At 60.8% G+C, this 24106-nt stretch overlaps 3 protein-coding genes across 10 annotated transcripts in view; 1 reads left to right on the top strand and 2 right to left on the bottom strand.

Moving 5' to 3' along the window:
• The window catches only part of CHD5 (chromodomain helicase DNA binding protein 5), a 32608-nt gene extending 17738 nt beyond the window's left edge, over positions 1-14870 (bottom strand). For 2 of the 6 annotated variants that reach the window (XM_064470657.1, XM_064470659.1), the window contains exons 1-11: positions 14684-14867; positions 13361-13491; positions 9255-9434; positions 8295-8413; positions 7509-7747; positions 6064-6188; positions 4174-4297; positions 2073-2239; positions 1774-1992; positions 768-977; positions 467-678 (exon numbers count right to left, since the gene is read on the bottom strand). In XM_064470657.1, the coding sequence (XP_064326727.1) occupies positions 467-678; positions 768-977; positions 1774-1992; positions 2073-2239; positions 4174-4297; positions 6064-6188; positions 7509-7747; positions 8295-8413; positions 9255-9434; positions 13361-13491; positions 14684-14747 (1790 nt within the window). In that variant the 5' untranslated portion in view covers positions 14748-14867. Of the gene's footprint in view, positions 1-466; positions 679-767; positions 978-1773; positions 1993-2072; positions 2240-2437; positions 2506-4173; positions 4298-6063; positions 6189-7508; positions 7748-8294; positions 8414-9254; positions 9435-13360; positions 13492-14683 lie in introns of those variants that run through there. The other 4 variants (XR_010375889.1, XM_064470660.1, XM_064470658.1 and 1 more) reach the window with 4 other exon arrangements.
• A 104-nt stretch (positions 14871-14974) lies between these two features.
• Positions 14975-17698, bottom strand: RPL22 (ribosomal protein L22). Its single transcript, XM_064470604.1, has 4 exons — positions 17565-17698; positions 17065-17169; positions 16170-16294; positions 14975-15195 (listed from the first exon to the last, which is right to left on the bottom strand). Exons 1-4 carry the CDS (start codon positions 17574-17576, stop codon positions 15051-15053), a joined length of 387 nt encoding a protein of 128 aa, XP_064326674.1. The 5' UTR covers positions 17577-17698; the 3' UTR covers positions 14975-15050.
• RNF207 (ring finger protein 207) lies at positions 17575-23764 on the top strand. Of its 3 annotated transcripts, XM_064470597.1 has the most exons (18): positions 17575-18483; positions 19041-19231; positions 19373-19505; positions 19584-19728; positions 19812-19893; positions 19964-20039; positions 20125-20250; positions 20405-20451; positions 20579-20651; positions 20740-20808; positions 20979-21047; positions 21162-21283; positions 22327-22516; positions 22597-22782; positions 22865-22916; positions 23008-23125; positions 23194-23274; positions 23363-23764. In XM_064470597.1, the coding sequence occupies exons 1-18, from the start codon at positions 17575-17577 to the stop codon at positions 23523-23525; spliced, it is 2832 nt and encodes a 943-aa protein (XP_064326667.1). In that variant the 3' UTR covers positions 23526-23764. The 3 variants fall into 3 exon arrangements, with proteins under 3 accessions (XP_064326667.1, XP_064326668.1, XP_064326666.1); XM_064470598.1 differs by having other exon boundaries at positions 19373-19728; positions 22681-22782; XM_064470596.1 differs by having other exon boundaries at positions 19373-19728.
• The last annotated feature ends 342 nt before the right edge of the window (positions 23765-24106 follow it).

The raw sequence follows: 24106 nt of genomic DNA, 5'->3' as shown, positions 1-24106 counted from the left end.
AGAAATGAAAATAAGGAAGACATCGATTCACTTCTGGCCTTGAGTTCACCTCGGGAGCAAACCTCCACGGCAACAGAGACCTTGAAACAAGCCAGCAGCTGAAAGTCCACCAGCCCGAGATTTTGGCTTTGCAGGACGGCAAGAACTACCTGGCCCCAGGGGGAAGAGCTCAGCCAAGCACAGAAACCCCGCAGCAGGCAGTCCCAGAGGCCCAGCTAGCCATGTAAACCATCTGTGTGAGAGCTGCACATGAAGAGAAAACCCACGGAGACCACAGACCCGCTGCTCAAAGCTCCACCCGCAGAGCTTGCGGGGGTCCTGGGGAGCGCAGCAGGGCTCACCCTTGCCATTTCCCTCCCTGGCTTGCAATGGCACCACTCATCGCTAGCACTGCCAGGGGCTCAGGCACCCTGGCACGTGCCTTTCCACAGCCCATTGACATGCCCCACTACTCGCAGCTCCTCACCTATGGTTCAGGATGCGGTGGATCATCATCCACTCGGGCTTGATGCCGTAGCGGTAGAACCTCTCCTCCATCTTGGCGTACTGTGGGTCTTTGTTCTTCCGCTTCTCCCTCTGGCTGTCCTCATCCCCGGAGCCATAGTCAAAGGCCGGCGGCTCATCCATGTCATTCTTCCGTTGGTAGTTGCGGTACATCACGGTGTGGTAGAGCTCCAGCTACGGCAGAAGGGAGCCACGCTCAGCCCACAGGTGGTGGGGCAGCAGGATGGCAGGGGCACCAGGATGACAACAATGCACTGGCTCACCTGCAGCTCCTTGACCCAGGAGCAGTGCCAGTAGGAGAGGCCTGCCCACTTCACGAAGAACTCGCGCTCCGGGATCCCCTCCAGCACCTTCGGCGGGGGGAGAGCCAGCTCCGCGTCTGGGGCAGGCAGCACAGGCGGGAGCGGGGTGGCCGGCGGCTCTTTCCAGGCCCAGTGCAGGATGCGTTGGACTTTGCCCTTCAAGGGAGGACACTGGGGATAAAAAAGCAAACAGGCAAGAGCACAGAGTTTAGGGTGAGTCCCTGTCAGGGGCCGCGAGGAGAAGGGCAGACCTGGAGAGCAGAAGGGGTCTCACAACGCCAAGCAGACAGCAGCCGGGCAGGCATGACAGGGAGGGAAGGAACAGCCAGGGCTCGGAGGAGCGTGCTGGCACACCCTGCACTGAAAACTGCTGCTAGAGGGAAAGCCCGGGGAAGAGAGCAACCGAAGATTCACCTCCAGCCACGGGGAGCCAAGAGTGGCAAACTAGGTGACCCAGACAGTCCCAGACCCTGGCTGCATCCATCTCACCCCGCAGACACCGACACCGCTCCTACTCGTTTGCTACTTCCCACGGGGCGGGCAGAAAGGAGGCAGTGAGGGTGCATGGGTGGGTGGAGGCTGGCCGGCGCAGGTGTGCCCAAAAAGCGCCCATGACTCTGTGGCATCCCCCACGGGGATGGGTCTTGCAACCAGGCAAGAAAGACACCTCTACACAAGCCATGCATGAAATGGGGTTTGATACCCCATTTAAAAACTGGCGGGGAGACTGCCAGGCAGCAATCCCCATGGGGAGACTGCACAGGCAGCAGGGCTGTCCAGGGCCTTTGGGTGCACACCACCAGCAGCAATGCTCCTCCAGGGAAGGGTCTGCAGCAGAGGGCAGGACACCGGCCCTGCGGCAGGGCACGGGGAGAGGGTGAGAGGGGCAGTGGCAGCAGGGAGAGCCGCTCCGGGACCGGGCAGGTGTGGGAGGAGGGACAGGGCGAGGAATGTTGGTAACACTCACTGTACAGCGAGGGCAGAGCCATTCACCGTTTGGTATTTCTGGCAGTGGCGGGTTCAGGCAGTGGAGGTGGTAGGAGGACGGGCAGGTGTCACAGCACAGCAGCTCCCCTCCATCCTTACAGACCCGGCAGAACTCCATGTGGTCATCCTCCTCCTCCTCGCCACCTTCCTCCTCTTCCTCATCCTCCTCCTTCGGCTCCCACTGGATGCCCTCCTTCTCCTGGGGGAGCACAGACAGCATAACACCAAGGGTTTCCACTGCCTGCCCACCCACACCCACGGGGCCCTGACCCCACTCACGCAGTGGGGGCAGCTCCACTTGCCCTCGGGGGCCTTCTCCAGCTCGGGGTCCAGGCAGACGAGGTGGTAGGCACGAGGACAGGTGTCACACAGGATGATCTCCCCTCCCTGCTGGCACACCTCACAGTAGTCCTGGTGGTCTGTCTCATACCCATCCCCTTCTTCGACTGCAAGGAAGGAACAGGCGTACAGTCAGAGGGATGGCAGAGCTTCCTGCTCTCCCGGGAGGGAACGGGACACTTGCTCCTCTATGATACAGTTAAGGAAATAAGGAAAGCGTTTCACCTTGGACCCCTCCTGTTACATCCCCCTACCTCTCTGTCCCTCAGCACCACAGTTCATCTTTGCACACAGCATCATCTCACCTCTGTCTCTCTCTCCACACTGTATCATCCTTTGGTTCCTTCAGGCTCTCAATGGAGAATGCCAGAACCTGGAGAGGTTGCAAGGGAGGCCAGTCAGAGAAACCTCCCCAGGTACCAGCGCCACCAACTGCAAACGCACCATGCAAGGGTGACACGGCCGAGGAGGAGGAGGAGGACTCCTCTCCTGGGACTACTCTGCTCTTTCTGGATGCTCACTGCCGTGGAGGCAGGAGCTCTCTGAACTCAGCACGGATGGGAAGAGGAAGGGAGGGACAAGGCCTCGCAAGCACCAGAATGGCTCCTCTCAGTTCCCAGCTCTGCCACAAACTCCCGGTGCAGACCTCTGAACTTCTGCTCCTACAGCACACGGCAGGAGCTGCCTAGCTCTGGTACGAGGGCCCTCGTACGGCAACAAGCCAGGAGGAGAAGCAATGCCCTTCACACGCGAGACATGGAGCCAGACGGCCAGCCCTGCCTCGTCAACCGATGGGGAGGGCGGCCAGCATCACACCCTAACCGTCCCCCAGCCCAGAAGCCGCCCTTCCATTTCTCAGAAGTAAAATCCCGATGGCAAAGCTAAGAAGCCAAAGGACGTGCCTGGATCTGAAGTATCTCGTCCCGAACAAGGACACAAGGTAGAAAAGCAGCGCGCATCCTGCCACGGTGCAGGAGGCAGAGATGGCATGGGAAGCCGGGCAGGCCAGCACCAGGCCCCAGCAGTCCCTGTTGGCCCTCGGAGTGGGAGCAGGGCTAGGGGCAGCTCGGCACAGGGGGCCGTTCTCAACCGCAGCTTGGGGATGGAGGTGCCATTGCACAGCATCCACCCACAGCCCTCCGCGAGGAAAGGGAGAAGGAATGCACACACAAACATGGCCATGCAGCTGCTGGGAGACTCAGACACATGCTTTCCACCGTCGTTCATGTGCCTCCCTCTTCCTACATCACTACCACAGATCTACCGCCTGCCTGCTGCCTGATCGTGCATCTCACACAGACAAAAAGTCCTTCATCTTAACGCTATCTCACCCGCAGCCTGCCCTACTCTGCTGGGAGCTTGTCACAAGCTGTGTCTCTCCAGGGGCTGCTCCTCAGAAAATCACCTCCCTGGAAACCCCAGAAATTCTGGAACTTTGCTGCTACAGGACCAATCCTGGCGGGATCACACAGGCAGGCAGGGTGCCAGCTGCCCACGCCACCCACACCGTGCCCCGGTGCCCAAAGCGCAGGCAGGGTGCTGGGGTGGGCAGGAGGCTCAGCCGCCCTGGGTGGCTGGGGCTGTGAGCGGGCAGCGAGACGGGGCAGGCGGGCTTTGCGAGCCACAGCACCATGGCAGGGCAGAGCACTACAGCCATGGCTTTCCCGAAGCAACTCCGAGTGGTGACACCGAGTTGGCTTGAGGGGAGATGAGCTCCAGGCAGTGGCTGATGGCCCACAGGGAAAGCTGACTGCGGATCAAGGGAAAAGCCCTGCCACTGGGCTGCTCCACCGGCACTGTGGGGTGAGCCGGTGTCCTGCACCAGGATCCACTCGCTGCCTTCTTGCGGGCAGGAGCCCACCAGCAGCAGGGCCTGGACACCAAGAAAGCACCTCACACTCCACACACACAGACAAGCACAAGCATATCCTCTCCCACCAAGCCAGCACCAGACACAGCCTGGAGCTGCCAAGGCCAGGAAAGCACCATCTGAAGAGGGAAATCCAAACAGAACAGGAAGAGAGTACAAAGGATGGCCTACTCCTCTTTTTCTTTCTCCTCCTCTTCCCTCTCTTCCCCAGGCCAGCCGAGCACTCGGAGCGCACTGAGGAGCTGTTGATGCTGGCACTGTCAAAGTCGGATTCCTCCCGTTCCTCCTCTTCACTCTGCAGAGGGGAAAACCAAAGCATACGCAGTCCAAGCGCTGGCACCCCAGCGGTCACTCCCAAAGAACACTGCTCTGCAGCGGAACAAACCCCCAAAGACCCACATAAACCTGTGTGGGATCATCGTCCAGGAGCTGAGCTCCTCAGGGCACCCTCCCTTCCCCATTGACTAGCCAGAGCAGCAGGGATATTGGCAGGGCAAACGTGCTCCTGGCACTGACAGGTTCATAGCAGTGTGTCACAAGGCACTAGAAAGCGGGGAAATCTCCTCTATCAGATCAATGACCCAGCCAGGCAGTCAATCAGCATAGACCCGGACTATCACTAGAGCCCAAAGGCAATTACCTTGCACTGATCAGCACAGCAGCAGCTTGTCCAGCTGACAGCACCATCAAAGTGCAACCACTGAGCAAATCTCAGGGCACGTTTAAAATACGTAAATCAACATGCCAAGTCCCTGAGAGGAGGTGGGCTCTGGGTTTCCCCTGCAGCCTGATGTCCCTGCTAGCACTGAGCGCAGAGATATTGCATGGGGCACTGGCCAGGCACATCAGGAAAGGCTCAGCGTCTCGCAGGCGTCGGGCATCTGCCAGCTGCAACACACCGCTGCTGCGACAACGTTATCGTGAGTGCAGACACCCAAAACAGAGACATGTAGGGGGACAAACCCCTGCTCCCACTCCAGGGCAGTCAGGGGCCCCCTTCTCCACTGCTTGGCTGAACTTGGCTCCCTTTGTCTCTTGACACCCGTTTTAGCTTGTGTCAGCCTGTTCGTGTGCCTGCACATAGGCATTCGTGGTTGACCTTCCTTATAATGTGAAAGGAGTTAAACAGGCCCAGCATTGAGTGCGTCAAAACACAACAACATGTCTGAATTCTTATTCTAGAGACTTATACATGCAATCCCCGATTTGCATGCTATTAATCGCGTGCTTAGCACTCCAGTTGCAGGAGCAAGGCCAAGCTCTTTGTAACTTTCAGAAACGCAAACACACAGATCTAGAGTGCACCTGGAGACAGGGTGAATCTTCTGTGACATGTGATTGAAAAAATGCAGCAGCGAGTGGCTGCCTCGGATCGCTCCTTTCGCTTCCACCTCTGACGCACAAGGTTATTTACAACTTATGTGAACTAGAGCTAGAGAGTCAGTCAGCTCCCATAAGGGTGAACTAATGGGATTTTGATCAATATTATCAAGACCTAGAAGAGTCCACCCCTTTTCAATGGTTATTTAAGAGATTTACTCTTTAAAATGCACCTGATGCTTGTGTGCTGACAACAGCACGGCACACAAACTGCAGTAGAGCCCTGCTGCCATGCTCTTGCTGGGAAGCTCTGGTAACCCCGGATCCTGTGTGCAGGATCACAAATGCCAGAAGGCGGGCTATGCTAATATAATTAAAGCACTCAGTAATTCTCTCTGACGTACAGTTCAGCCAGAGTGCAAGCCCTGAAGAACTCCTTTGCAAATGAAATCTGAAATAATGGCATTACCAAACTCATCACTGAAAGTAAACGTGATTATATGATTTTAGCAGAAATCAGGCCCAGACTCAGCATCTTTACAAATCTGAGCCTGGACACAGCTATCTATCAAAGGCACGAATGAACGCAGTGACCAGAGACTGCTGCCTCGCAGAGGGCCATGAACGAGGCCGTGACACCCCTACATGAGGGAGGCTTCTAGGGGAGGGCCTGTCCCAGCATTTCTCTGCCATGCCCCCCACGACCAAGGCCCTGTGCAGCAAAAGGCAGCGCGCACTTACAGAGGAGCCCTTTTTCCTTTTGCTGGGGATTCCTCCAAAGCGGAATTTTAAGCCTGCCATCTTTTTCCCTTTCCCCTTTTTCTTCCCATCTTTGGAGCCCTTGATTTTCTTCCGCACGCCTGGACCTGGAGAAACAGAAGAGTTGTTCAGTACTCTGCAAACAGCTGTGCCCCAAATACCCCCCACCCCAACCCCAGGATTTACAGGGAAGATGAGAGCACACTGGGGACCACGGGGAGCAGGGCAGTGGCTAGCCCCATCCACAGAGCATGTCCTTTGGGGCAAAAGGCTGCAAGCCCAGCACTAGCAAAGAACAGGGGGAAGAAAGCATCTGCCCTGGGATCCAGGAGAGGGACTGCAGACCACAGGGCTGCAAAAACTAAACAGGGACTTAAGGGTCTGCAAGGTGGGGAGAAAAGAGGCAGCAACAGAGAGGCAGGAACGTTGCGCTGAGCCGCTGCAAGCTGCGCTCTTGGTCAGCTGCCAGCTCTGAGCCACTTGTTCAAAACCTCTTGAGGCATGAGAATTGACGACTGCATAAGTGGAACAGCAACCTTGCCGAGGAGGAACACGGCGCTAACAAAGGGTGATCCCACCCTTTCCCACTGCTGCCCAGCTTTTACAGCAATTCGCACAGCCCCTTCCAAGCGAGGGGAAAGCAGCACCAACCTGCTGTCAGAAACAGGGAAATGTTGACAGCAGGAGACCCTTTCAACACAAATTAAACTATTTCCAGAGGAGCTGCTGCAGATTTATATGGTTGGCTCACTCCTTGCAGGCAGGCTTTGAAGACAGTTGCCTTTCACCCAACTGCCAGGAGAATAAATTCTTTAATGCAAGAAAGAGCTGCAGCCTTACTGCCAGTGCCTTTCCATCACTGAACTCCTTGCCATCTCAGAGACAAAGCACCCAGCTCAACTGCCAAACAGGGCACATTCACCCGGCCAGACCATATCTGCTTTGCCAACGCACCTCTGCCCTGGCCTTGCTGACCTACAAATCCTCTTCCGCTTGGACACCGCGCTCTGAGGATACTGCGGGTTTCTGGAGGGCTTTACAACCTTGCAGAATCCCCCATGACAGAAGATGGCACAGAAACACATGGCCCAATTGCTTATTTAAGATATAAGAACTAAGGTGAGCATTAATTGCCCCAAACTGCTGAAAGTCCAGAAGGCCCAGAGGCTGCCAGGGTGACCTGCCATGATGCACAAACCACAGCCCCCTCTAGGACTTCTGCAAGGGAAACAGGAGCTACAGACACATCTCTGGCACTGCCTTCGCTTGCCCAGTTTGCTGAAGCACGTCTCCTGCCTGGAGAAGCATTCCCGCCTTCGCTAGCCTGCAGATGCGGCTGGCTAGCTCTGTGGGCCCGGCAGGCAAGCCGCACGCCGCCGGCGAGAGCAGCCCCTCTGCGCAGCCCACCGCGGCTGGTTGGCACCTACCCTTGCCCTCCTTGGTCTTAGCCTTCCTGATGACAGCGGGCAAGGCGGACTGCTGGGGGCTGGGGGCGAGCGGCGGGGCGACGGTGACGGTCTCCACGGCTGCAGCAATAGCTGCCGCCGCCGCTGCTGCCGAGCTGCCCTTGAACGGGTTGTTGGCACTGAACTCTCGCCACTTGGCACCGAGCACGGTCATCATCTTGGACATGGGGATCTTGGGGTTCTTCTTGGCAATCAGAGGCCTGCAGGGCAGGGGAGAGGGAAAGCCACGCATTAACAGAAACATTTCACCGTGTGTCTGCTCCTGCTCATCATGTGCTGGTACTTCAGCCTAAAAAATGCACCAGTGGTGGATGCCTCACAGGTGCGGTCCACTGGCAGCAGCTCCACTGGCAAGGCAGCAGATACCAGAGCTTTCTTAAACAAATATACATAAAGGAGCACACTTAAACTTCCTCAGAGAACGCCTTTCACTGAAATACCTGTTGTGTCTTCGATGGCTCGCAGCACAAGCAGAAATTCCTTACTGTTACTCCGTTTTTCTCATGAAACTTTTCAAATAAGCACACACGAAAAACGGGGTTTTGGAGTGCGGGAGAGGACAGAAAAACATTTCAGCTGCTTTCCAGTTAATGCTGCAATGAAGATGGAGTCCTGAGGACTGAGTCAGGCAGGGAGAGGCAACAGGGAGCTCACGATGCAGAATTTACTTCACAGCTTCACCCACTGAGCAATGCCCAAATCTCAACCACGACCCAAGGCAGCCCGTCCAGGCCTACAGTTTCCTACCTGAGAAACTGGCTGAAAGCCTTGTAATTAGTCAGAGTGTGATAGTCTTCTTCTGAGAAAATGTAATCTACGTCATCGAGGCCCCACTCTTCCATCAGCTGGGCTGAGCTCTTGGGCTCCTGTAGATTTACAGAGACATCATTAACGTAAACGACCACGGCTCTGCCGACGAGCAGCACAGGGCTGGGTCTGTCACGTGCTCTGTATCAAACGCGCTCCTGAGTCAGTGACATGCAGGGATTTGTTTCTGTGATTTAAAAAACCAAGCACGCAAAAGTGCTTATTAAACTAAAGCTTCACATGCTTCCAAGAAGCAAATTAATGTGGCACCATCCAAAGGCTCCCCATACCACATAATACAATGCAAAGCCCTGGCAGGCTTCACATCTCCAAGAAACTCAATTTCTCTCTGCACACAAGATAAACAACAGGGAAAGACGGCCTTCCCTCTCCCAGTTGTTCACCTGCAACGTCTTCCTCACCAAACCCAGGACAAGCATCTCATTAAACCCCCAGGCACCTCCTCTGAGCACGAGCTGCTCTGCCACTCTCTGTCCTCGTGTTCAGAGGGCAGGCGCGATGAATCTGTTACTGGCGGGATGTGGGCAGACGACCCAAGAAGGCAAGCTGCCTCAGGCTCAGAGCTGCCGTTTGTCAGAAGATCCAAGATAGAAGATCCAAGACTAGGTCTCCGGCCTCAAAGTAAAACGCTGGCTTCGTTACCACAAAAGGTACCGTGAGGACTTGTGAGCGCACGTCGCCACGTGGCTAAACCCCCAGCCCACCCAGGAGTGCTTTGCTTATGCTGCCGTGTTTTATATAAAGGTAAATTATTCACCAGCACAAGGCGAATGGCCAGAAACCAGGGCTCGGCTCTGAACGGGGTAACTCGCAGGGATCGGGACGCACCCTGAGGCCTCGTGCTCTAGCACCAGCTCAGGGTAAAGGAATTCTTGGTACCTTTAGACCTCCATCGTCGTTGTCATCCTCCTCTTCATCCTTCTTTTTCCGTTTTGGTTTTTTCTCCTTCTTGTCCTTCAGTTTTTTCTTCTTCTTTTTGTTAGGGGAATAGTCACTCCCTTCGCTCTCAGATTTCTCCTCAATCTCCTCTTCATTGTCTGACATTTCATCATTGCTCCCCTAAAACAGAAAGTGACAGTGGAGAAAGAACTCTCCTCCAACAAACCCTCCCAGCCAGCACGAAGCAACAGCTGTCAGCAGCCAAAGTCAACCCTCCCTCGAATAACCCTGCCGTTACACTGGGGGAAAACACCAGGAAAATCAGATTTGGGAATGGCAAGAGGCACCTGACACAGGAGACACAGGCAGAAAGCAATCCTTGGTTTGCCTGGCACTGTTTCTTCAGGGCAGTTCCATGATCCCTAGCCAACCTCACGCCCCAAGTCCCCACCTGCAAACGGGGCCATTCCCTCTCTCCATTCCAGGAGCACTATAAACACTCACACAAGGCAACCCACACCCTGTGGAAGCACCAGAAAAAAGAGGAAAAGGTTGTACAATATGGATAAAACTGTATTTTGGAAAAGCTTATCCAGGCCAGAGTATATGGAATGGAACCTTCATGCTTTTGCCTCAAGACTTGCTGACCGAGGGGAGCAAGAGAAGCAACGCTGAGCCACAGCCGTGCGGATGGGCGCCTGCTCTGCCTCCATATTGTAATTGCTCCTCCGAAAGTGCCCCGACGCTGCGATACCACAGCGTTCAGGTACCGTTCTGGTGGGCAGCGGTAGGAAACCAGGAGACAGCAAGCCAAGTAAGTGAACGTGCACGTTAAAAATAGCTGCGTAAAAACCAAAGAGCAACTCCGCTGAGAGGCAGCTAACTGCTCTGCAAAAAGATCCTGAAGTTTCAGACAGGCAACATTTAGGCAACGTTTTCAGTTGCTACAACACAGGTAACATACGATGTTCCTTGTATTTGCTTACGGCTGTACACCAATAAAGTCACATTCTTCTACCACAGTGTGAACTGCCAAGAAACTAAAGGAAAGGAAGATAAGATCTCTTTAGTCACGCGCAATCTTTAGCTCACCGGACAGATATTGTGCTAGGGTTTTGCTTTGGTTCCATTTTCTTTTTCTGCCCAGCGGGCACTATGTGCTGCAGCAGAACTGGGTGTGACTGCTAGGTGTGACTACAGGATTTCAGCTGCCACATGAACAAAACGGTCCTGGTGGATGCACAGAGAGCCTTGAAAGGGGCAGGAGAGCAGAATAAGTCAGGTGAGCACGCCTGAACGCCCTCACTTTCAGAGACGGGGCCACATGACACCTCCCATCTCCAGTGGAAACTTGGTCACACACAGCTTCAGCAACAGCTTCAGCTGTGAGCCAACCGCTCACAAGGGCCTGGGCCCTGCTGGAGGGCTGTCGGCTGCGCTCTGCTCCCCCGCAGCCAGAAGGGAGCAGGCTCAGATGGCTACACCGCGCTGGGGAGAGCTAGAGTGGAGACTGCTCAGGCAGAATTCAGGTTTCTTTCTGGGAGGGAGATCATGATGTGCTGCACAACTCTGGCAGCGATCACGTTACCACCCTAACGAACGCCACCGCCTGCCGGGTCCCCAAGAGAGCCTGCGAGAGGATGCGTGCGTCAGGGCATCCCTCCATCCCACCCAGAGTGTCCCGGACCTGGAGAGCAGAGCCCTTACGCCAGTGCCGCAAGCAGCACAAGAGCTCAGCGGGAGGGCTCGGCACTGCAGGGAGAGCCTGGCCCAGGGTCCAGCCCCACGGACAGCGTTGAGCCCTGCCCGGAGCCACCGCCCTGGCAATGGGAGTTTATCATCAAAGCCAAGGGCTGCCAAGGCGTGCTTTTGCTCGGCAGCCATTACGGAGTTCTGGTCCTCCTTGGTTCAGAACAAACCGAGCCTTTCCTCTAGCAGGGTTATAAACAGTTGTAATTTGGCACAGAATAATTGGTTGCCATGGTAACTGCTGCAGTACAGGTTGAAATTCCCCCTCTCCACTCCCTTCTCTGACAAGGACCTTCATCTCCATACGCTGAGGTTCAGACCACAGCCTGGTTATTTTATGCGGATTTTTCCGGGGGTTTGCAGCATCAATTCCCGCACAGGGCTTCCGGCAGCATCGCTGCAAACTGAATGAGTCCCACTGCGGCTGACGCAGGCAAATTCCCGCACAAGCGTGGCGTGGCAGCACTCCTGCCCCACGCTCCAAAGACAAAACCACAGGGGATGACAGGGTGGCAGTCGGTCATGGCATAGGCACTGGCCCCACATCCCAGGCTTGCACCCCGCTCCCTGCTTCCTCTAGCAGGGGGAAAGTCCACTCATCCCACAAAACTCTTGAGGAGTTTAGGAAAAGGCAGCCGTGTTCAAGATCCCCTTATCTTTCATCTCCTCATCCCAAAGGCAACCTGAGTGCTGCTCGGTGCCTACCAACAGCTACAGCACCAGCTTCTCCCTGGCTTCGACGGATGAGGGAACACGCTCCCACAGGCAGAACCGAGGTTGGTCAAGACTGCCCAACAAGTCATGCATTAAAACACAAGCACACTCACTGTTCAGCCTGTTATTTTCTCCCCACCCCCATAAGGCAGCAGCCAGACTCAGCACAAGCTGCACACATTGCTGCTGGGCTCGGGGAGGCAGTCATTGACAGAAAGTGAACAGACATGAAAATAACCATGGGGTTTTACTTTATTTCTCCCACCCCAAAAAAAAACAAACATGTCCAAGGATGGAAGAGGCACAGGGAGGAAGAGGGCCTGAGCCAGCTTTGTGTGGTATCTGCAGAAAGAAAAGAACATCACTGTGGCCACACAGAAAAAAAGCTTCCTAGGGACCGCGACTTCTGCAAAAGGCTGGCAGGCAACACGGGGCAGGATGGAACCAGCTTTCTTTAAGTCAGCAGCTCCTCATGCTCCCATCAGTAGCAGAAGCGCTTTAACGCACTACCTCGTCCAGCCAATCCGTTTTGACAAATCCCACGGGGAGCAGCTGGAGGAGGGGGTGACCGGAGGAGATCGGCATCATTCAGCCCTGGTTTGGCAAGGGAAGGGGTGGGGGTTCGTCTAGTTGTGCTGGATGAGCGACTTCTCCCCAGCCGCAGTGGCACTGGGGAAGGAAGGGGGCTGAAGAATCTCCGCTATTCGCCCTTCCTTCACAGCAGCCTGTTTGCGTTTAGTCAACGAAAGGGCCAGCGCACAAGATGCCCACACTGTCCTCGCATCCAGCGCTGCCCGGTGACAGGAGAGTGAGCAGCAGAGCCTGCGTGGCACAAGGCGCCAGCCAGCCCAGCTCCAGGACAGTGCCATGCCTGAGCTGGGTGCCCAGGGCAAGCACAGGAGCACTGGTCAGCCTTCCTGACCAGACAGCCACCCCCAGCACAGCCTTGGGAAGGCCTGATCCTCAAGGACACGATGCCTTGCCTTTGTTTTCCTATGGGAGGCCCAACAGCCCTTCCATGTGCCACACCCTAAAGCCCCTACACTGCCCAGCTTGCATATGCCCTGGACAAGCATGGCTGACACCAACATCCACAGAAACCTCCAAGCCCTGCCCCAGTCATGCCTCCAACACAGCAGCTTGCATCTCCCTCCTCAAAAACACAAACCCCAGGGGCTGCATCAATACAGGGCGAGCCAGAGATTTACTGCCTGCCCCCAGAGACAACAGCAAGGAGGTGCTGCACTGCAGTGCAGGCAAGAGGGCTTCAACCGATGGCGACGGACGGGACCATCACACACCAATGTACGCACCACAGCCGAGCCCCTCCCGAAGGGGTGGGCAGCCACGTCGCTCTCGGAAGGTGCGGCGGCCACTCCTCCCCCCAGCTGCTCTCCATAGACCACCCGTAGGACAGATTTCCACCCCAGAGCACCCGAGCTGACAAGAACTGCTCTTTCCCTGGCTCTGGGCCACCTCCCAAAGCCAGGAGAGCACCTGCTCAGCAAGGGAACACCCTGATAACGCCCCCCTTTCCATCCACAGACACCCGAGATGTGCTTGCCCACAGCCATCTCCTGCGGTGAGCAGCCTGCCTCTGCCCCACAGCTGAGGAGCCCCCCAGCCCAGCATGAGGGCATTACCTCCTTCTTTCTCCTCTTGATTTTGGCAGCCTTGCTGTCTTTCAACTTCTTGGATTTCTTTTTTTTCTGCACAGCAACTTGCTCTTCTGCAAAAAACTCATCCAGTCCTTCCAGCACCCCATCATCTTCTTCTGCGGACAAAAGGGACAGCTCACACGGACGGATTGCACAGGCACACAGGTCACTGCATTCCTATTTATCGCTCTCAGAGGGGCACACCTGAATGGCAGCATTAGGCCACAAAACAAGGAGCCCCGTGGCCTCTCCTGGAGACCCTCGTGCTGGCAGCTGCTCCGCTGCTGCCCCTCGGGGGAGCCCTGGCAGAGTCCTGCCCGGGGCACCTGCCCCGGCACTTCTCGCGCCCAGCTCCTCGCTGCCGCTCGCAAACACCCGCGGTTTTGGCAGTCCGTGTTTCGCTCCCTGGAGACAGGGGCACGAGGACACCCCCATGCGCTGCCTGCTCTCGCCGATCCGGGTCTGCAGGTAACGGGGGAGCACCAGGCTTTTACCTTGCAGATCATCAGGTAGAGCCCATTAAAATGGAGTCAGTGGAAGGCGAACAAGGGGGAGGAAAGCCTCATGTGGAAGACGGGTGCCACAGCTCACGGGAGGGTGTTGTGCTGCGACTCCCTGCTCGGGGAGCACCACGGGCACCCAGCCAGGTTGGGTACGCCGGCTCAGGGACCCCAATCCCAGCACACGCTCCCATCACTGTCACCTCCCCAAAGCCAGCACTCACCGGCGAGTCCCAGCATCCTGCCCAGTCTTTGCATTGCTTTACGGCCTACGTATTTTTAATTTTAATTCCTGAATTTATACAGTAACAGCACTCCAGAGCGGCTGGGGCACATCTCTGGTTTGACTTCACGCCGTGCCGCTCCGGGCTGCGGGACGGCAGGCGCCAAGCTCATCGTGCGGGGCGGTAACCCCCGGCGGCGGGACCGGCCAGCCTCCAGAGCCCCGCTCCCGCCGGCCGAACCGGCCCTCGCTGGGCTCGGGGCGCGCTGGCACCCCGCGCAGCAGCCGGGCCGCCCCCGGGCAAACCGCGGCAGCCCCGGCGGGCCGGGGCCGGGGCCGGGGCCGGAGCCGCCTCTGAGGCGGGCCCGCCGCGGCCCTCGGAGAGCCGCCGGCTGCGGCCGCCGCGCCCGGGTACGGGCCCCCCCCCCAAACGCCGGGGCCACCGCAAAGGCGCGGCCGCCCGCCCGTGAGGCGCCGGGACAGCGGGGCTGCGCTACGGGAGCGGCGCCCGGGCGGGACGGCCCCGGGGCCGGGCCGCGCCGCAGGGGACACCCCGCCGCCGCCGCTCCCCGTCCCGCCGCCTACCCGAGACGTCCTCCTCGTTCTCCGCGTCGTCCAGCAGCTCCCGCCCGGCCGCCGGCCCCCGCATGCCGGGCGGCGGCAGCAGCGGCCCGCGGCGGCGCCGAGCGGCGGGCACTGCCCCTCCGCGCCAAGATGGCGGCCGCCGCGCCACGCCCACCCCGTGACGCAGCACCAGCCCCTCCCACCACACATCAGGCCACGCCCCCCGGCCCCCTCCCCATCGCTCCCCGAAAAAAAACCCAAATCCCCCCAAATCAGTCCCCGGGGCCTGCCAGCCGCCAGCGGAGCGCCGGGTATCAACAACTCTCCCCGCCGTTTATTCCAGGAAAAGTAAAACTGTACAAAATGGCTGCCGGGCGGGGGAACCGGCTCAATCCTCCTCCTCCTCCTCCTCCTCGTCCTGGTTGATCTGGAAGTAGCGCAGCTCGTAGCTCTCCTTGCTGTTGGCCACCACACGCAGCCAGTCGCGCAGGTTGTTCTTCTTCAGGTACTTCTTGGTCAGGTACTTCAGGTACCTGAGGGGAGAAGCATGGCTCAAAAGCGGTTTTGCACCAAACCTGCCCCCAGTCTCAGCGGCACCCCTCTGCCCCCCGCAAACCCCACACGGTGCCTTCAGCACATGCAAACCCCTGTCCCCATGGGCTTCCGCCTCCACCAGGACCAATGTGCCCCATCGGTCACAACCCCGCAAGGCTTCTGCTCGGAAACACCACCGCGGGGGAACCACACCAGAACCCCAACAACACGGAGCCCCGGAAGTCACTTCCCTCCCCTCGCCCTCCGAGCCTGTGACCGCACGCCATATATCCACGCCGCCGGGTCGGCACACCACAGCAAATCTCTGCTCGGGCAGTGTCTAACTGCCGCTGGCTCCCGCAGCTGCTGGCGCCGAGTGCGGCACCAACAGGGAGAAACCGCATCAGCTGAAACGTGGGTGCCTACAGAGCGGGGCACCGTGCCATCACCACACACGGTTTTCCTCTTCCCACTGTTTTACACCTTCGGCTGCCTTGCCATGCCATCTCCACCACAGCAAAACCCGGTTTGTCAAAGCCACACAAAGGACAGGCAGCCCCGGGAAGCAGGCAGCAGGCATGAGCCCGGCAGAACAAGGAGCGGAAGAGCTTGGCTGCGGATCAAGCCCTCAACTCCGCACTTGGCACCCTTTCGGCTGCACGTCCTCTCCGGCTGCCCACCCCACCGGCCTTCCCAGCAGAAACATCAGCCGCCTCTCTCTCTGAAGGATCATTCGGGAACCAGCTACCACCGCACCAAGCGTCACATGGCGTTTAACCAAGAGTTTTGGCACAGCTCCCACACCAACACACCTCCTCCCTACCAGGCCCTCCTGCCAGCCTGGCTCCTGCCTGAACACCGGAGATCTCCCTCCGAGGGCCAGCTGCTGCCAGCAGTGACCAAATGCAGCTCCGGGCAGCAGGAGCAGCCTCGTGACGGTGACTGGCATCGCTGGGCTGCACTGCTGCCTCACCTCTTTGAGAACGGGACCTCCGACGTGACTGTGATCTTGCTCTTGCTCCTCTCGATGGTCACCACACCCCCGCCCAGGTTTCCCGCTTTGCCGTTCACCTTGATCCTTTCCTGCAGGAACTGCTCCTACAAGAGAGTAACACCGCCGCTTAACCGGGGCCAACTCCTGCCAAACAAGGGCCCCCAGCTTGCCTGCACCCAGCACTTCAGCTCTTTATTAGAGCCAAAGAGCCAGAGGTGCCATTACGGCCAGGGGAAGCAGAGGAAAGCCGCCATCCTGCACGGCGCGAGGCTCCGAGCCTGCCAGCGCCTTCCACGACTAATCCAACTGGCCCATTCAGGCCTGCACGCAGGTGAGGCTCTCAAGTCCGAATGCACTGGATTAGCATGGCAGGAACATGTTTCCTGCCTTCCAAGGGAACAGCCAGGGAAGCAACGGCCGCGTTAGCATCGTTTGAGGACACCTCAGCCACAGCCCTGCACTTCCAACCCATACCTGAGCAGTTTGAATACAAACTGGCTCACCAGACAGTGCTGAAACGCCCTTCCTCTGAGCGTAACAGAAAATTCACCCCATGAGGGATGAACAGTAATACCGTTTGACAGGGAGGGAGAATGCTCGTGCTTTAACTACAAAGTGTTTAACAACAAAACCATCACACAGCCTCCAGCACCGCCCAGGCTCCCTTTGTCTGTGGGGTGTTCCCCAGCGCTGCAGGCTTTTACACTGCGCTGTGGTGAGGGGCAGACACAAGGCGCAGGGGTGCTGGGGGCTGTTGGGACAGTAGGGGCTGTCGGGGCGGTGGCGGCTGCTGGGGTGGCGGGGGCTGCCGGGAGCGGAGCCAGCAGCCCCCCGCGGCGGGCCCGGCGGGGCAGGGGGGCGGCCCCGCACTCACAAAGTTGGCGGCGTCCATGATGCCATCCTCCACAGGGTGAGTGCAGTCCAGCGTGAACTTCAACACCTGCTTCTTTTTTTTGCCACCTTTCGCCGCGGTCTTCTTCTGCAGCGGGGAGGGGGGGGGGAAAGACAGAGCCATGAGGGACGGGCTGCGGGCACCGGGCCGGGGACGGCGGGGAACGGGAACGAAGGGGGCCGGGCCAAGCTCCGGACCGGAGGCAAGGGGAGCGGGCCGCGCTCCCGACCGGGGGCGGAGAAGAGGGACAGAGGCCGGGGCCGGGGCCGGGGGCGGCGAGGAGCGGGGAGGGCCCGCCGCGGGCGCCCCCCCCCCCCACCAGCCGCACGCCGGCGCTTGGCGGGCCGGGCCCGGAGCAGGCCCAGGGCCGCGCCGGAGGGGAACGGGGCGGTGCGGGCGGGGCCGGGGGGCGGGGACCCGGGGGGCGGCGGGGGCGGGGAGGGGGCACGGCACGGCCGGGCCCGGCGGCGGCGGAGACTCACCACAGGCGCCATGGCGCTACCGCGAAGGGGCAAAAAGGGAGGGCTCCGCCGCGCGCATGCGCGGATACACCCTCGGGCGCCCACGGCGCATGCGCCCTCCGCCCCGCCGCTTGCGCCCACGCCGCTGCCGGGCCGCGCGCAGGCCGCCGCCCGCCGCGCGCCGCGCGCAGGCCGCCCTAGCCGACCGCGGAGAGAGTCGATGGCTTCCGGCCCCTCCCACGCACGCCTCCGACCGCCCCCGCGAGCGCATAGTGCTGCCTGGCGGGGCGGCGCAGGCGTGCGGCGGGCAGGGCGGGGATGTGGGCGTGGCTTCGGGACGGTGCGGGGACGCGGAGAAAGGGGCGGGGCCGGGCGGCAGCGGCGGTGGCGGCACCGGGCACCGGGGGATCGCGGGTCGGGCTGGCGGGGACGGAGCGGCCGGGGCCTCTGTGGAGCACAGGGCGCACCCCGGGGTGCCCCGCTGCCGGCGGGCTGCGCACGTCCCTGCACGCCGGTCACCACCCGCAGAAGCCCCCTGCGCCCCGGGTTCCCGCCCCGCCCGTGGCGTGACCCCTGCACCCATCACTGCCCGTGGGGTGCCCCCCTGCACTCCGGGGCGCCACCCCCCCATGCGGTGTACCCTCACCCCCCCGGGACCATCACCCGGCCCCATGGACGCCCACGTCCCCGCATGCCGGGTGCACCCCGGTGCCGCGCGGGCCCGTGTCCCCACACCCCGAGGGCCGTCCCTGCCGCAGGGCGCTGCGGAGCCCGCGGGGCTATTTTTGGGCCGTGGCGTGGCAGCCGCCCGGCGGTGCCAGGGGGCCCCGCGTCACGGGGGTGGCCAGGCCCTGCCGCCTCGGCATCGCCCTCATTCCAGCTGGCGCGCCGGGAGCAGCGGTACGGCACGGCCGATCCCCCAGCTTACAGACGGGGAGAGGTAAAGCCTTTGCCCGGCCACGGTGCCCCCCTGTGCCGGGGATGGGGATGGGGGCTCTCCAGCGTGTGGGGCAGCTGGCTGCCATTGCTGCTGGGCTGCCATCGTAGGGGACACCCCACGACAGGGGGATGCCCCATGGCGGGGAATGCTCCCTCCGGGGAGACACCCAGTTCTGGGGCATCCCCCACCCCTGTTCTGGGGGATGTTCTGCCACAGGGGATGCCCCGTTGCAGGGGATGCCCCAATCCAGGCTGACACCCATCCCAGGGGACGCTTCTGCTCCAGGGACACCCACCCTGAGGGACACCCTGCAGTAGGGGCCACCCCACCCTGCCCTGCTACCCCCAGCCCATGGTGCCGGTGGAAGGGGCGCGTTCAGGGCAGCCTCGTGCAGCGCTGCTCATAACCTAAAAATAGGCGGCAGCTCTCAGGCCCCGGGGGACAGGGTTCGTCCTTTCTGCGGCGGCCATGGCGCTCGCACAAAGAGGTGCCACATGGGGCCCCCTGGGCACAGGGGGTGAAGCAGGGTGCAGGGGGGGCTGCTCTTTGCCCCACAGATGGCCGGCGGCATCTTCTCCCCCCTGGGGAGCTGCTCGGAGCTGGAGAAGGCCAACTGCCACCCGCTGGTATGCCTGCTGTGCCACGAGCCCTACCAGCACCCCTGCCTGCTCGATTGCTACCACAACTTCTGTGCCAGCTGCCTGCGGGGCCGCGCCAGCGATGGCCGCCTGCGCTGCCCACTCTGCGGGTAAGGCACGGACCCTGCCCGGGGGATGCCGGGACCAGGGCGTGCAGCACGTGGCCGACAGCCTCTCGCGGCACTGCTCTTCATGTCCCCATCCCTATTGCCATCCCCATCCCCATCAGTGCCCCCATCCCATCCCCGCAGGCACCCCTCGGTGGTGAGGGGGGGCACGGGGCTGCCCCCTGTGGACCGGCTCCTGCAGTTCCTAGTGGACAGCTCAGCCGACAGCGAGGAGGACGTGCAGTGCGCCAACTGCGACCGCCGCTGCGCGAAGGCGGTGAGGGCAGCGGGGTGGGCGGGCAGGGAACTCCCACCGGGGCCGTGCCCGCCACCAGCCACGCTCCTGCCCACGCAGGAGCTGGACACCATGTACTTCTGCAACACCTGTGGGCAGCCCCTCTGTGCCCCATGCCGTGAGGAGACCCACCGCGCCAAGATGTTTGCCCGCCACGAGATCGTCTCTCTCTCCAAGCGCACCAAGGACATCCACAAGAAGTGTCGTGAGTGCTGTGCCACACTATGCCACGCTATGCCACGCTGCACCACGCCGTGCCAGGCTGCCCCATGTCCCCATCCCTTGTAGCACTGCATGAGGAGCCCTACATCATGTTCTCCACCGAGAAGAAGTCCATGCTCTGCATCAACTGCTTCAGGGACATGCAGGGGTGAGCAGCCCTGGCCCTGCGCCTGCCCCGCGCCCTGTCCCGTCCCATGCCCTGACACCCGTGCCCACAGGGAGAGCCGGGCGCACTGCATCGACATCGAGACAGCATACATGCAGGGCTGCCAGCGGCTGGACCAGGCAGTGATGGTGGGCAGGGGCCGGTGGGTCTCAGGGGGGCTCGGGGGGGCGGTGCTGCCTGCAGCGCCGCAGCTGCCCTGCCACCCCTGAGCAGGCCGTGAAGGAGCTGCAGACCTCCACGCGCGAGGCCATCGTCCTTCTCAAGGCCATGATCGAGGAGGTGCGCAACAGTGCCAGCGAGGAGGCGGCGGCCATCAACTCCCTCTTCGGCCGCATGCAGGTGCGGGCAGGCGCCCACACATCGTGCCCCACACCCATGGGTCCCTGACGCACAGAGCCGGGACCACAAGAGGGGACCGCGGTGGATGTGGGACACAGGGTGGACGCAGGACAGGTAGCAGCTGCAGAACACAAGACGGCTGTGCTGTTTGCAGGAGCAGCTCTCCGAGAGGAAGAAGGCTCTCCTGAAAGCTGTGCAGAGGTGAGGGGCCACAGGCTGACCCCCCTCCCAGGGGTGTCCCACCCTCCCAGGGTGTGTTGGGGTACCCTGTGGCCAGAAGGCTCCCTGGTGCCCCACAAAGGCTGTGCCTTGCCCCACTCTGCTGCAGCCAGCATGAGGAGAAGGAGAAGGCGTTCAAGGAGCAGCTTGCCCACCTCGCCTCCCTGCTGCCCACCCTACAGGTAGGACCTGGGCTCCAGCCTCAGGAAGTGGGCAGGGGCTGGGCTGCCACCCCTGAGGGGCCCCGGCAGTGACACCCCCTATGCACAGGTCCACCTGGTGACCTGTTCAGCCTTCCTGAGCTCTGCCAACAAAGCTGAGTTCCTGGACTTGGGCTACGTGAGTGGTGCCAGCGCTGCAGGGTAGCCGGTCCACCCTGCCAACGTGCTATGGGGTGTCTGGTGCATCCCACCGCAGTGCTGTGGGGTGTCTGATGCACGCGGCGGTGGCGATGGGCTCACGGGCAGGGTGCCAGACACCCCTCACCCTGCCTTGCCGCTGCCTTTCAGCAACTGATGGAGAGGCTGCAGAGGATTGTCAAGCTGCCACACCGCCTGCGGCCAGCGCAGACCAGCAAGGTAGAGCCCTACTGCCTGCGCAGGGCCGAGACCCTGGCTGCAGCACCCTGTGGGCAGCCCTGGCTGCTGGCTTTGCCCCGGCCCAGCCATGCTTGCCCCCATCTCACCCCCCAGATCAACAGCGAGTACCGGGCAGAGTTTGCCCGCTGCCTGGAGCCCCTGCTGATGCTCAGCCCCCGCCGCTCTGTGGTGGGCAGCGCCGGCGGCATCGGTCCTGGCATCACTGGCACAAACATGTGAGGCTCTGGGATTGCACCCAGCGCCGGGGTGCATCCTACCACGCGTCCTTCGGGCATCCCGCCGGGCCGAGCTTGCCCCCACTGCTGCCCTTGAGCCTGTCACCTCGGTGGTGGCGCGGGGACAGCGCAGAGCACAGCTGCGCTGATGAAGGACAGGCACGGGGGCTTCAAGTGACACTTCTGGGAAGCGGGGGGACAGGCAGGCGGGCAGCAGGGCTGGCAGCAGGGTGCTGGGTGAGCCTCCACCCTGCTCCCCAGCCCGGCCTCCCACCACGGTCCCAGAGGGCTCTGCCCCTGCTGCCGTGGGTGCTGTGCTGGGGCCAGCTCCTGCTTGCCCGCACATCCGCGGCGCCGCAGCCTCTTTGCCCGCCACTATTTTTATCAGAATTTCAGGGAAGTGCCCAGCCGTTCCTCGCCCGGGATATATTTAGGCCCGTTGATGTCACAGCAGTGCCAGCCCTGCCAGCCGCTCCTGGCCAGAGAGGACAAACAGGCATTGCCACCCCATGGGGACCGCTCCTCACCCCCGGCCAGGCTCGGCACCGCAGGGCAGCTGAGCTCCGGGGGGCTGCCAGCCCCGGCACAGGCAGGGGGAGCACGGTGCTGCACGGTAGGACTGATGGTGGTGGGGCAGCAAAGCCCAGGCGGTGGGCAGCGCAGGGAGGCTGCGGGATGGGGGCAGACGCAGGGGCAGTGGTGCCCACCAAAGGGCCGGGAGGTACCAGGAGGTGCCAGTGGTGAGGGAGCAAGCCCCATCCTTCCCTTTAGAAACCAGAGCATGCCAAGCTTGGCTCCTGCCTTCTCCCTGCTGCAGCCGGTCCCGAAGTCCAGTCATTGGGAGAGCAGCCCACAGAAACCTGACTTTCGGGGTGGTGTAAGGCACCTCCGACTCACCCTGTGTGCTCGCAAAGGGACGTGCGGGGCTGGCACATCCCCAGGCACCCCAGGGGTGAGGGGCGGCAGGGCTGAGCTGGCAGCATGGCCCCTGGCACCTTGTCCCCACTCGCCTGCAGTGCTCTGCTGTCGCCCTCTCCGCGCAGGCTCCCCGGCGGCCAATGCTCCAAGACCCTCATGGTGCCCGGCTGCACCCCTGCCAGTGATAAAATGTCCACCGGCCCCATAGTGCGGAAGCCGACGATGCACCGGTACATCAGCACCAAGGTCCTGCTGGCCGAGGGGCGTGAGACCCCCTTCGCCGAGCACTGCCGCAACTACGAGAACACCTACCGGGTAGGGAGCGTGGGGCAGGGTGGGTCGGGATGGGACGGGAGGGTGCTGCTCACGTAGCGGTTGCCCCCCGGCCCCTGCAGATGCTGCAGACGGAGATCCAGGGCCTGAAGGACCAGGTGCAGGAGCTGCACCGCGACCTCACCAAGCACCACTCGCTCATCAAGACAGAGATCATGAGCGAGATCCTGCAGAAGTCCCTGCAGATGGACGTGCAGATCGCGGCTCACTACTCCGCCGTGGAGATGATGCGCAGCGTCTTCGAGGAGGTATGGCTGGCGCGTCCTGGCAAAGCAGGGTCCCTCCGTGTCGTACCGTGGCACACTGCCCAACTCCCTCTTCCCCTTCCAGGTCTGGGAGGAGACATACCAGCGGGTGGCAAACGAGCAGGAGATCTATGAAGGTACAGACAACCCCGTTCCCCCAGCCCCGAAGCCCGGGTGCCCGCTTCAGGGGGGCAGCCGTGGCCACAGCCCGCTCCTCCCACCCCCCAGCCCAGCTCCACGACCTGCTGCAGCTGCGGCAGGAGAACAGCTGCCTGACCACCATCACCAAGCAGATCGCACCCTACGTCCGCTCCATCGCCAAGGTGAAGGAGCGGCTGGAGCCCAGGTGAGGGGCGTGGGGGGGTTTCGGTGCCAGGTGCGACCTGGCCATGGCTCACAGCCCTCCCGCCACAGGCTGCAGGAGTCCCGGGAGCCCAAGGAGGAACAGGCGCAGATGCTGCTCAAGATCTGCGATGACACTGAAGCAGCGCCAAGGTAGGTGACGTCAGGCAACTGCCGAATTCCCCCCACACCCTTTCCCAGCCGCTGGCTCTGCTGAGGTGCCGTGCCTTCCCTTCCCCAGGGACGCCTCTCCTGGTGGCAAGGAGGGGGCTCCAGCCAGCCTCAGGGAGGGCTGCACGCCTGGCAGCAGCCCCGCGGACCCCTCCCCAAATAGCAAAGACTGCTGCAGGGGACAGCAGAAAAGCGGGGCCGAGAGCACCGCCCAGAAAGAGCTTGCACCGTAGAGCCCAACACCGAACGAGCACACAGAGCCACTTGGCGCTCGCGGCGCAGAAGCCATGCCCCAGCTGTCAGCCGGCTCCTCTTGCCTTGTGCCATGAGAGAAGGCAGGAAAAGAGTCCGGGCACAGAGCGTCTGCAGCCTGTCGAAAGCCTGCCTTAGAGTGACTTTGCTGATCTGAAAAATTAATTGTCTTTATACTGTCCCTCTCCTGTTAGAAGTGAAATAAAAGGGCACAAGTGTACATGTCCACTTGGTTCTGCAGCTGGAGACAAAACGGGCCTGCCAGCTTGGGGTGCCCAGCTGCTCTTAAAACCAAAGTCTGCAAACATGGGGGAAAAAAACTCAAAAAACCCTGGTGCAGGGTAGAGCCAGGAGCTCACTGCAGGGTCTCAGCGTCCTGCACACCACCAACAGGCAGCAGAGGCAAAAACGCAGACAGGGCACCAGAAAGAGGCGCTCTGCTCCTTGTGCATCTATGCCATTTAAAAACTTACCGACTGCTGTGACGCAGGAGGGCAGGGTTTGACAGCTCACTCTGGCTTCTCACTAAAGATTCAGACACCTTCCCCACACCTGGTGAGCT

Source organism: Phalacrocorax carbo, chromosome 20 (assembly GCF_963921805.1).
Source record: "Phalacrocorax carbo chromosome 20, bPhaCar2.1, whole genome shotgun sequence".
In the NCBI taxonomy this organism is placed as follows: domain Eukaryota; kingdom Metazoa; phylum Chordata; class Aves; order Suliformes; family Phalacrocoracidae; genus Phalacrocorax; species Phalacrocorax carbo.
The sequence above is the reverse complement of the archived record's forward strand: the minus strand, read 5'-3'. Positions and strand labels throughout refer to the sequence as shown.